General features: G+C 33.2%; 1 protein-coding gene across 1 annotated transcript; it reads left to right on the top strand.

Annotated features, from left to right (window-relative positions):
- Positions 1–669: 669 nt before the first annotated feature.
- Positions 670–4,489, top strand: LOC133797768 (uncharacterized). Its single transcript, XM_062235806.1, has 5 exons — positions 670–795; positions 910–1,228; positions 2,177–2,388; positions 2,496–2,775; positions 3,982–4,489. Exons 1-5 carry the CDS (start codon positions 782–784, stop codon positions 4,288–4,290), a joined length of 1,134 nt encoding a protein of 377 aa, XP_062091790.1. The 5' UTR covers positions 670–781; the 3' UTR covers positions 4,291–4,489.
- Positions 4,490–13,477: the final 8,988 nt, after the last annotated feature.

Genomic DNA, 13,477 nt, shown 5'->3' with positions numbered 1-13,477 from the left:
GCATACAGACTCAATTTTAAACATTAATGCATGAAATAATCAACAAAATAAATATAATCTCAAAAACAACTCTAATAAAGTGAATATTAAATCCAAATTAATAGTATACAATATAATAATTAATAAAAATTGAGATTAAAATATACCTTCTTTCATATATGATCCAAAACATATATATTGCGAGTACTGAGTAGAAATATGCTTTAATATGTCATTTTCTCCTTGGAAAATATACATGTTAACTTTTATACAATGTAGAATAAATTTTATTAAATTTAATGATATTGTTAAAAAACACTTATTGTTCTATTTATACATTTATTATGATTGAGAAAAACATATTCACTACTATTTTTTTGTGTGGTGATATTTCCTATTATCTTGGCCTAAGTGAAAAATTTAGTAGAGTAATTTAGTTAGAGTGATATTAATGTAATAGAAGTATAATATAATATATAACTAATTATTAATTAGAACACGACACTTGTCACAAAATAAAAAAGAGAATACAAAGAAGAGAGAACATTCCTCGTAAGTAAAATAGCTTGAACAAACAGCACTATGTTTGTACCTGGATCAGTTCAGCGACCTATCCACGTCTCACCAAACACATTATGCACTATCAAATTCAACTTTTTCCTCCAACCAAACTATATACATTCACACACATATATATATGTAATTAATTAAACAGCCTTAGCAAAAGGGTCATATAGAAATAAACTATATAATAAAGAAAAGAAATAAAGAGCACGCCTGTCCCTAAGATTATCCCTCTCTGATGTCTTCTCTCTGGTATGTTGATGATTTGATTTCACAGCCTTACTATATAAATCTATGCATATCTGGTTATTGTTTTTGTTTTGGATTAATGATCATGATCATCTATTACAAATAATTAATTTTCAGGGATTGGACAAAGATGGAGATGTTTAAGGGGATTGTGGCTCCGGCAGTGGTGATGGGGATGGGGTTGGGGTTGGTGGTGTCATGGGGATACAAGGCAGCTATAGTAGCAGTGAGGCCACCACCACCAAAAATATGTGGGTCTAAAGGAAGGCCTCAAATCACAGCTCCAAGAGTCAAGTTAAGGGATGGAAGACATTTGGCTTACAAGGAATTTGGTGTCCCTAAACAACATGTCAATTACAAGATCATCTTCATCCATGGCTTCTCTTCCTCTAGACATACTGCATCACTTCTTTCCACTGATCTTTCTCATCGTCCGGTATTAATAATTAAAACTCTCTTCTTAATATATATAACTTTTCCGTTTAGGTCCAATTTCTAATGAATCAAGATAGCGGTCTCTACCGGTTAAATAAAAAAAAAAAAATTTATTGGAAGAAACAATCATAAAATTTCATTATATCCTTTCTAAAATCGTTTTATTTCGTTTTATAAATTTGTCCATTTTTATAAGGAAAGGAAACAAAGGTTGAATAATAGTGTGTATTTATTTAGTTTGATTAAGCAATTTTTAAACAGAAGCTAATAGTTGGAACCCCAACTAATGACTTTTTCATTAATTCCTTGTCTGCCTACTAATTAATATTACTTTTTCATGTTGAAATTTCTCATTTAGGTCCAAATTTTAAATAAATTTATATTCATTTCTTGTCCGGTGTTAATTAATTAAAACTCTCTTCTTAATAAATTTATATTAATTTTTTTATGTTAAGGTTTCTAGTTTAGGCAAAAAAAAATAATCAATTTCTACAAAAGAGGCAACAAGTTGAATCATGTATATCTATTTAGTTTGATGAAACAATTTTAAAAGGGAAGCTAAGTTGGTACTACACTAACTTTTTCATTAATTCTTTGTCGAGAGATAATTAACCCCAAGTAAACTTGAAGATAGGGCCGCCGTAAATTGTGGGAGACCCCTATACAAGATATATTATTTTAATATATATATATATAATTTTACGAAGTAACAATTTTTAAAATTTTAGGATATTTGTGTAAAAAATGACATTTTTTTTTTTAAATTTTAGAGCTTTATTGTGTGGGGCTAGTCACAGGCCTGGTACAATTAATTGAGCAAAAGACATAAAATAATAATAGAGGCAATTAACACTTCTAGTCGAGCTTCACCAAGTCTTTTTTACTGTAGTTCTATGAAAATAACAATGTATATTTTTATTTACCGAGTATTCATATATAATGTGGTCAGGAAATTATTGAAGAACTAGGTGTGTACGTGGTGGGATTTGACAAACCAGGGTATGGAGAAAGTGACCCCAATCCTAAACAAACAGTGAAGAGTTTGGCTTTGGATATTGAAGAGCTTGCTGATAATTTGGGACTTGGATCCAAATTCTATGTGCTTGGAAATTCCATGGGCGGCCAAGCTGTATGGGGCTGTCTCAAGTACATTCCTCATAGGTAAGAAAAAACTAACACATACCCAATTTATGTTTTTTATTGTTTTAATTATTATGTCATATTATATAGGTCTTCTTAAAAAAAAATGGTATATGGGATTTGGATAGGCTTGCAGGAGCAGGACTAATGGCTCCTGTTATAAACTACCGGTGGCCATCATTGCCAGCTGAGTTGTCGAGAGAGTGCTATTACAGACAGCCCAAAGGAGACCAATGGGCACTAAGAGTTGCTTACTACATGCCATGGTTGACCTATTGGTGGAACACTCAAACTTGGTTACCGTCTTCCACCGTTATATCTAAAAGTCCTATCAATTTCTCTGCTCAAGATCTCAAAATTTTTAACAGCTCACTGTCAAAAATGACTCCAGAAAAGGAAAAGCAGAAGGTATACTTAATCATTTTATAAAAGTGTTGCTATAATAAGTAACTTCCAAACACTAGTTAAGATAACTTATAGTGTGGGCCCCTAATGACATTTTTTTGATATTTTTGTTCCATCTATTTAAATAGAGAGCAGGGGTAATTATTCTTGAATATTAAATAAGGCAAGGGTGGGTGAGGAGATGGAGGGGTTTAAGAATTTTTTTTTTTATATTTTTATAATATTTATATAAAATTATATTTTTTGTAAAATGTGGAAGCCACTTTTGTATAGAAAAATGACATTTTTCTAAATTTTGAGCTCCTTTTAATTAGAGCCCTACGCACAAACATAATCCACTTATGTCTAGAACTGATCATGTCAACATGGCCCATTTATTTATTTGTTTATATTTTTAAAAATATATTTTATATCTTTATTTATAGAGTTTATATATTTTTGGAATTTGTGTTTTGACAAATTACTTTTTGGACCTTATGTTTTGTAAAATAGTTTAAATAGAACCCTAAATCTTATTTTGGTCAAAGTTTTCTCAACTGAAATCACAAATAATTCACCAAACTAACAATTTAGAACAAAAATAAAATTATTTTGCTTAAAAATTGTGTTGTTATATTCAATTTTTTGTTCATCAAAATTGAGTTTATGAGTCTATTTGAATAATTTTACAAAATATAAGGTCCAAAAATGAATTTTTTTATAACACAGGGTCCAAAAAGGTAATTGGTAAAAACATAGAGTCCAAATAAATATAAACCCTTATTTATATGTTTTTGTAGTTTACGAATCACATTTTAAGTATTTTAAAATTTATTTGAAATAATATTTAGTATTTTGAATTATGAACATTGTGTAAAATTTTAAATTTCATGTGATTTATTTTTTTATTTTAAAAATTTTAAATTAAAATTTATTTTTAAATAAATGGATCTCGTAAAATTCCCCACCTCACCCGTAACAAAAAAAAAAGCGGGAATAAGAACAAGGATGAGGACGACAATAGGGATTTAAATGGTTAATTGGGACGAGATGAGAGAACACTCCTCGCCAATTCCCCGTTCTACATGCATCTCTATTTATATAGTGTTCGACACCTAAAAGTTACCTTGTATATCACAAATCATTTTGTATTGTTCATCTACTATTGGCTTAGTTTGAATTCAAATTAAACTAGCTATGTGACAACATAGAACATTTTTGTGTTTGCAGCAACAAGTGACACAACAAGGAGAATTTGAGTCATTCCATCGATCCATGATGGTTGGATTTGGGAAATGGGAATTTGACCCAACAGATCTAAAGAACCCTTTTCCCAACAATGAAGGAACAGTCCATCTATGGCAAGGGGAAGAAGATAAGCTTGTCCCATTGGAGCTTCAACGTTACATTGTTGATAAGCTTCCATGGATTCACTACCATGAGTTGCCTGGTGCTGGTCATCTTTTTCCGAGTGCTCATGGAGTGGGTGAAACTATCTTAAAGCAATTCTTAATTGGGGATGATGACAATCACAACTAATCTATTTTAATGCTCACTTTATTTTTTCATCAGGAATGGACTGAAAGTTTTTATTAATATTTTCTTAAAAAAAAAAAGAAGGAAGAGGATATATGTTAACTTGACTATTTTTGAGTATTTTATTACTAAAATTGATTTTATGCTAATTTTTGGTATCTTTATATATGAATAGATAATTGTGGGACTCTATTGTTGGCTACTTTATGATTTACTCTATTTAGTATTAGTATGGTCTCTTAGGTCTCTTATCTTATGTGGCTTAGCCAAGAGTATTAGTATCTTCATCCACTTGTTTCAAATTGCATTTTTTTAAATAAATAAATTTTTACATTGTTCACTGTACTATAAAAACAACAAATTAAAGATACGTCTGGTACGCCATATTGTATTGTATATAAGATTGTATATTATTGTATTATATAATATTTGTTTAATACAACACTATGTTTGATATTTACTTGTATTAAATTATATTATGTTTGGTACGCAATTGTATTGTATTGTAATAATTAAAACTAAATAAAATAAATATTTAAAATCGATATCATATGTGATACTACCCCAGCCCTAGACCCCAACCTTGAACCCCAGCCCCCACTCCAGCTCTTATCCCCGACCCCTAACCTTGACCCTGAATCCGACCTCGACCCTAGCCCCAATCCCTGGCCCGACCGTGGCCCGGACCCAGACCCTCGACCCCGGCCCTAGCCCCGACTTAAGCCCTGGCCCGGCCCTTAGCCCCGGCTCCTGGCCCTGAACCCAGACCGTGAACCTGGGGGGAAGCATTTTGTCCTATTTATATATAGTGGTATTTTTGTAAAATACGAGGACATTTTGTATAGAAAAATTACATTTTTCTAAATGTTGGGCTCATTTTAACTAGGAGCTCTAAGTACAAGCCTGACCCACTTATGCTTAGGACCGACCCTGCCGACAAAGCTTATTTTTTCATATTCTTTTTAAATATATTTTATATCTTTTTTTATGTGTTTTTGTAGTATGAATTATATTCAAAATGGGCACAAATGCGATAAAACTACCCAATGTTTGGTAATTGTATGCGACATGGACTTAAATTTTTTGTTTGGGGAAAGTACCTAATATTAGTATTTAGTAGGGGTGAGCAACGGTCGGTTTAGTCAATTTTTAACCAATTTAAAATCCAAATTTCAGTTCTCAGTTTACTGTGTAACGATCCAAAAACTGACTGACCAAAATTTGTACACAAAAAAACTGACCATTTTTAAACCTCGGTTTAGGCGGTTTAAACGTCCAAAACTGAGTTACATTTCTTTATTATATATATATATTTTTTAAAAATTGCTGGAATACATTTAAAATTTAAAATCTATAATAGAGATTGAAATTTATTTATGTTTTATAAAAAAATCTAAACAACAAACAAATAAAAAATTAAAATATTGTTTTGATAACTAATTACAATTCATACTCATGCAAATAAACAAAATAAAAATTATACAATTAAAGTCCATAACATATAAAGTCAAAATTTTAAACTAAAGTTCACATCACCTAATCACATAATAGGAAAGTCCAAATAAAAATTACAGAAACATATTGATAAATTCCAAAAACTAATTAATAAAAAGTTCATCCAAATTAAAAATAAAAGTTCAAATTTAAACAAATACAAATCAAATTCCAAAATCCAAGATTTATCCAAAGCTGATAAGCAATGTACCTAAGACAAAAACAAAGAAATACATTAATAAATAATAATATTGAGAAATTAATCTATTAAATTTCATAGAAACTAAAATATTAAGTTACTTAGTATAATTTAATGACCCTACAGCTAAAATATTAGAAACTTGTTAAGAATTCAAAACTTAGCATTAATTAGTATAAACCCCATCGCATAATAACAAGTATTATTCCAAAAGCACATTTGCATATTTTCTTAATTCCTTGAATGTTAAAACTAAAACTAAAACTAAAAGGGAAATTTTAATATGTATGCTTGATAAGAGTTATAATTACAAAAAAATACTAGGCATATTAAAATTTACAAAATAATGCTAATTTTTTGCACATTACCCAAAATGCCATTTTCACTTCTTCCTCATTCTCATTTCTCATTTCTCTCTTCTCTCTTCTCTCTTCCCTCTCTCTCTTATTTCACTTTCTCTCACCTCACAACACCACCACCACACTAAATATTATATTTCGAACAGATTTGGACATGATTTTTGGGTTTTTTTTGCGATTTTTTTCAGATCTGAAACTCTGAAATCTGTAAAAAATCGACATTGCTCGATGGTGGTTCGATGGTGCTCGATGCCAGCTCGATGAGACCTTCAAAATCATGATTTTTCATGAAAAAATGACTTTGCTCGATGGTGGTTCGATAGTGGCTCGATGGTGCTCGATGCCAGCTCGATGAGACCTTCAAAATCATGATTTTTCATGAAAAAATGACTTAGCTCGATGATGGTTCGATGGTAGCTCGATAGTGGTTCGATAGTGCTCGATGGTGCTCGATGCAATTCTTGTAAGAGACATAATTTTTCACTCGGGTGTCCGTTTGGAGTGATTTTTTTTTTAATTTTGGGTTTTTTTTCAAGATCTACACGTTTGACATGTTAATATGCACATTTGTGAAGTGTAACACTTGTAAAAAATAGAAAAGTGCAAACATACCTCATGGTTAAGACATCTTTTGGTATATTTTTAAGTTTTAAACTTCCTAAATGTGCATATTAACATGTCAAACGTGTAGATCTTGAAAAAATACCCAAAATCAAAAAAAAAAATCACCCCAAACGGACACCCGAGTGAAAAATTATGTCTCTTACAAGAATTGCATCGAGCACTATCGAACCACTATCGAGCTACCATCGAACCATCATCGAGCTAAGTCATTTTTTCATGAAAAATCATGATTTTGAAGGTCTCATCGAGCTGGCATCGAGCCACCATTCGCTGGGGCCTTCAAGATCAAGATTTTCATAAAAAAATGACTTAGCTCGATGGTGGTTCGATAGTAGCTCGATAATGGCTCGATGGTGCTCAATGCAATTTTTGTAAGAGACATAATTTTTCACTCGGGTGTCCGTTTGGGGTGATTTTTTTTTTTTGATTTTGGGTATTTTTTCAAGATCTACACGTTTGACATGTTAATATGCACATTTGGGAAGTTTAAAACATAAAAATATACCAAAAGATGTCTTAAACATGAGGTATGTTTGCACTTTTCTATTTTTTACAAGTGTTACACTTCCCAAATGTGCATATTAACATGTCAAACGTGTAGATCTTGAAAAAATACCCAAAATTAAAAAAAAAATCACCCCAAACAGACACCCGAGTGAAAAATTATGTCTCTTACAAGAATTGCATCGAGCACTATCGAGCACTATCGAACCACTATCGAGCTACCATCGAACCATCATCGAGCTAAGTCATTTTTTCATGAAAAATCATGATTTTGAAGGTCTCATCGAGCTGGCATCGAGCACTATCGAGCCACTATCGAACTACTATCGAACCACCATCGAGCAAAGTCATTTTTTTATGAAAAATCATGATTTTGAAGGTCTCATCGAGCTGGCATCGAGCACCATCGAACCACCATCGAGCAATGTCGATTTTTTGCAGATTTCAGAGTTTCAGATCTGAAAAAAATCGCAAAAAAAACCCAAAAATCATGTCCAAATCTGTTCGAAATATAATATTTAGTGTGGTGGTGGTGTTGTGAGGTGAGAGAGAGTGAAATAAGAGAGAGAGAGAGAGGGAAGAGAGAAGAGAGAAGAGAGAAATGAGAAATGAGAATGAGGAAGAAGTGAAAAGGGCATTTTGGGTAATGTGCAAAAAATTAGCATTATTTTGTAAATTTTAATATGCCTAGTATTTTTTTGTAATTATAACTCTTATCACGCATACATATTAAAATTTCCCAACTAAAAATATCTCCACAAATCCACAAATATACCGTAAACACTAAATATTAACAAATTATATACATATACAATGTAATGTCTAAAACAGAGCATATATATTTCATAATACTACTTGAAACTGGGGAAGAAACAAGACCCAATATTACTTTGACAAGCAAAATCAACAAAAGAAAATAAAAACACTTAACAAAGTCAACAAACTACTAAAATCTATCTATATTATATTGTCAATCCTTATCTAACTCAAAAATAATAAAACAATAAAGACATCATAGTTTTATCTCGTTTGACTAAGGTGATCCATTTTATTGGTGGGTTCTTTTTAAAAACTAACAAAAACGTTAAAAGATGGAAAAAAAGAAAAGAAAAGCAAAAGAATAACAAAACTAGTAAGAAACCAGGCCCCATTTAGCTGTGGAAATAGAAATGCAGAGTATCGCATATGTACATACAAGATTATATATATCCACAAATCTCTAAACTATATATATAAATACAATATAAATATAAAAATGCTATTTATATATAATTATATACGCAAATAAAATTGTATATATTAAAACGGATAAGATATATATTTATATACTCAACTGCAATATATTTACAATTAAGTTCATGAAAAATCTTTGAGTAAATTAAATGAAAGAAGTTGAAGCTTACCTTGAATCGACAGTGAGAGGGAGAGGCATTAGCTGAGTGACAGAAAGAGAGACCGTGCAAATGAGAGGGAGGGAAGGAGAGTTCTCATGCGTTGTTCACCATGGATGGGACTGAGAGAGAAAGAAAAGAGGCTAGTGTGCTGCTGACTGGGCATGGGTCAAAGAGAATGAAGGTGGAGGAAAAGAATAAGATGAGTGATATTTTAGGTTTTGGAATTCCAGTTGTTAGGGCCGGCTGTGTACCATTTTAAGGTATTGATGTATATATATATATATATAAATATAAGTGTTCGGTCGGTTTCAGTTTCAAATGGTCGACGTGCAGAAAGTTTCAAAACAGGCCATTTAAGCTCGGTTTACACCTACGACGGTTTTTTCGGTGTTCGGTTTATTCGGTGTTGGTTTTTTCGGTGCATGGCCAGTCGGTGTAATCGGTTTTAGTGGTTTCTTGGTTTTTTTGTTCACCCCTAGTATTTAGTAAAGCAATTATTTCGTCGATTTCCATGTGTTACATTACTAGATGCCGATTGGACGAACACGTATCATTTTGTAATTAGTCTGTTTAATATTTAATATGGTATGGTATGGTATGGCTCTTTTATCTTATGTCCATCTTTAGACAATCTAATGTAGTTTAGCCAAGAGGTATTAGACTATCGATGTCTTCAACCAGTAGTGTAATGCCCTAATCTCCAGGGACTGTTACGATGTGCATTTTAAACAGTGCTAAACTCGCTAATCGAGTCATTTGGCCATAATCGTGTAACTAAGTATGATTAGCAGTTTAGGGTTAAATTTTTTGGTTAAGATACAATATTTGACTAAAACATTTACTGTATACATTGAGATCCCAAAAATATAATTTAAAGGTTAATTACAACAAAATATTTACAACCAGCCGACCTAAGCGTCAAAATAGGGTTTAACCCTAGTTCCTCTTTCAACCCTCGGCCATGGCGGTCGAGCAGCTGCATATGTACACGTCATAACCTAAGCTCTCCAACTCAAGTATAGTCCAGCTTTCTTTATCCTTTACCTGCACCACATAGCACTCGTGAGCCGAAGCTCAGCAAGAAAACTCAATATGCTCATGAACAAGTAATAACATGTTACTAAGTCTCAACAGGCATGCCTAACACTAATAGCCCTACTCATGCATGCAAGCAAGTACAAATAAATATTTATGAAGTCCTGCGCTCTGAGTAGATGACTAATAAGTCTCCCGCTCTGAGGTAGATGAATAATAAGTCTCTCTTTGAATAGTTGACTAATAAGTCACTTTCTAAATAAATGACTGATAAGTCTATCTCTGTATAGATGACCTATAAGTCTATCTCGGTCAGATGACTGATAAGTCTGTCTCTGAGGTCCCATACCCTCCGAGGCATGTGACGTGTAGGTCACCTTAGCCTTTCTGGCTCTAAATAATTAGCCTTTAGACTAGACACGCGCTTTTAGTTTTCATCGAACTTAAGGTCGGTCAGACATTTCATGCTTCTGATCATAATGCTTATGTCGATTAGATCTAATCTTTTTGGCTTGCATTAAACATGCTAAAACCGTTCTTGACTCTTAAGCCAATACCATACGACCAATGCTCAATACTACTGCTGAACCTGACTAATGAGCCACAACTTCACAGTTAATACTGACACCATTGTCGATTCTGACTAATAAGTCAGTACCATTAACAGATAGCAAATGCCAAGCACTTGATATGCAATCAATGTCCACATTTAAACACTCAACATGCCTCATTAATAACCATGCATGTCAAATATGGGGTGCAGTTTTCTTACCTCTGGTTCGAGCGAGAAATACGTTAAGAACAACCCTTGAGAATGATCAATCCGTTAATTCCTTAGTGGTCACCTAGTCATAACTAAATATGGAATCCAATTAATGAAATCAACAATAAAAGGTTCTTGACCTAAACCTCACTCCTGGGACCTCGAATTGTACCCAAATGGTGAGTAGATTCGATCCCAAGCCTTACGAATTGAAACCCCGAGAAAAAACCCTCAAAGTGCCCAAAATATGCATCAGGAAAAACAAGGTAGCGCTGCCCCCCTAGCGCCCCAGCGCTACAAGCAGGGGAGTTTTTGCCCTAGCTAGCGCTGTAGCGCCATCCTTTGGGCGCTGTAGCGCTAGGACCAGGCAGAACTGCCCTGGTTTTTCCCTCCTACGATTCTTCCATTCCCAACCTGAAAAACAAGCTTCCAAACCTCATTCAAACTCCCAATTGAATCCAAAAACCATTTACACAAGTTCTAGGCATCATAACCCAAGCAACCCTTGCCAAAAACTTCCATCAATTCCCATTATCCAACTGAAAACCAAATGAAAAACATGGAAAGAACCAGAGTTTTAATTGCTAAAAACTCACCTCAATCTCATAATCACACCATCTTCAATGGTAGAACATAACCCTAGATTATCAAAGCTTGGTTCTCTAGCTTGGTTCCTCAAAATGAGCTTCAAAATTTAAAGAGAAATGAAGGGAAGAAGATGATCAGATGAAGAAGAAGTGATGCTCTATTTTCTACAGCCTTGTAAGCTTCTAATGGCTGATATATATCCTTTAGGGTCAAAAGACTAAAATACCCTTAGGTTATTTAAAGTCCTCTTAAGGCCACCAAGGGTAAAACTATCATTTCCCGTCTATCTCGTTAATCATAATTAACACCCTCCAATTACCGTTATTCCCAATATTTTCTAATGCTAATAAATCATATCCCATTACCCTTTAATTTTCGGTAATGTTCTAATTACCAAATTACCCCGAGACTCACCCCGAGCTTCGAAATCAACCCCGTTATGACCAAACCACTAATCTGCATTAAAAGATCGTCTCTTGTCGAATGGCTCGAACAAATCCACATTATAATGTGTTCTTATTCATAATTCACCAACATGCATGAAAATATACAAATATGCCATCAACGGGCCAAATTACCAAAATGCCCTTATAATAAAAAATTGACTCATATACATGCATTTATCATCATATAATAATATAATTCACATAAACATGCATATAGTCATTTAATAACATAATAAATCAATTATAGCTCTCTTAGTCTCCTAATCAAAGTCCTAAATCTTATTAGGACATTGATTCATTACAAATAGTAGTAGTTTTCTTGTAAATGAGATGCCTCATTCCTCCCTCTTTGGGAGTGTTTTTCTTGTTAATGATACACGTTTTCCAAGAGAATATATATATTTATTTATATGTGATTGGATATTTCTATGGTATTTACTATTTTAATATAATGTTGGGTTTTTAGCACTGTTACCCCTTAGTTAGTCATGATTTGTCAATTTGGTCCCTGAGTTTTTTTTTTGGCAATTACGTCCCTATGTTTATAAAACAGTAGCAATTAACCCCAATACATTAACTGTCATCAAAATATAACAGAAACCTTTCAATTTGTGTTGTGTTTTTACTTTATATTATTTAATTAAAATGGTTATAAATTAAAGAAACTTTGGTTTTGTCCTGTGTCTTTTGTTGCCAGCATTGGATTTAAAAAATATATGTTAAATACTTTCCTTAGAATAACGTGACGCAAACGTCCTAATCATGTGGCTCGGTGGAGGAGGGAGGCTAACAACGAACGATGAAGCACATGCGGTGGTGGACACATTCTCGGTATCAGTTTGCATCGAAGTTGAACATCTCTGTCGTGGCTGCATGCGCAGTGGTACTCATCAAAGTGGAAAGGCCTAGGGGTGGTGGCACGCGTCAAAGGCCAGCATGGTGGAAACTATGGTGCTGTGCGATTGGCGGTTATGGAGGAGAAGACCAAGTTTCTTGGTGAGCTGCGTACACACATATAGTGATATATATATATATATATATATATATACATATTCATTGTTTGCACTGAGGACGACTTGAGTGGCGAGAAGTGGTGGAAGAGTAGCCGAGACAGAGCTCGCATGGAAGACAGGCGATGTGCTAATCTGGGCTCTGCTCAATCTGGCTTTCCAAAGCGATGGGCGCCATTGAGTAGCTCTTGGCTTGGTTCTTCGTTTGTATTTGGAGCAGATTGCCCAAATCAGGCAGTAATGACATTGCTCCATAAACCATAATCCATTGTAACTTCCACAATAGCTTAGTGATATAATTTTTACTTGTCATGGGTTTTCTAATATACATATACATATCAATTGTTTAATATGTTTATTATTTAAGATTTTAAGTTACCCATGTAACTAAAAACTAACATTTGTATTTTTAATATATATATTGTGGGGGAATTTTCTTATAGGAGCTTCACTTTAAGCCCTACCGGTAGGGCTCTCGGTCTTTACAACCCATGAATAATTTTTGATGTGATTTTTTTTATGACCATGTATATTTTAGCTATTTAGAGCATCCTGCAAATTTTCAGAAAATTTTGAATGGTTTACAATAACGAAAACTAGGTTCAAACATGTGTTGTACGCGTGACTAATTTTTTTTATGCGCGTGAAAAACAACATATTTGAATATAGTTTTCGGTACTGTAAACTATTCGGAATTTTCTGAAAATTTACAGGATGCTCTAAATAACTACAATATACACGGTTATAAAAAAAATCATCGTGCCGAAAACTGTT

Source organism: Humulus lupulus, chromosome 8 (genome assembly GCF_963169125.1).
Source record: "Humulus lupulus chromosome 8, drHumLupu1.1, whole genome shotgun sequence".
In the NCBI taxonomy this organism is placed as follows: domain Eukaryota; kingdom Viridiplantae; phylum Streptophyta; class Magnoliopsida; order Rosales; family Cannabaceae; genus Humulus; species Humulus lupulus.
This window is presented reverse-complemented; position numbering and strand designations above follow the sequence as displayed.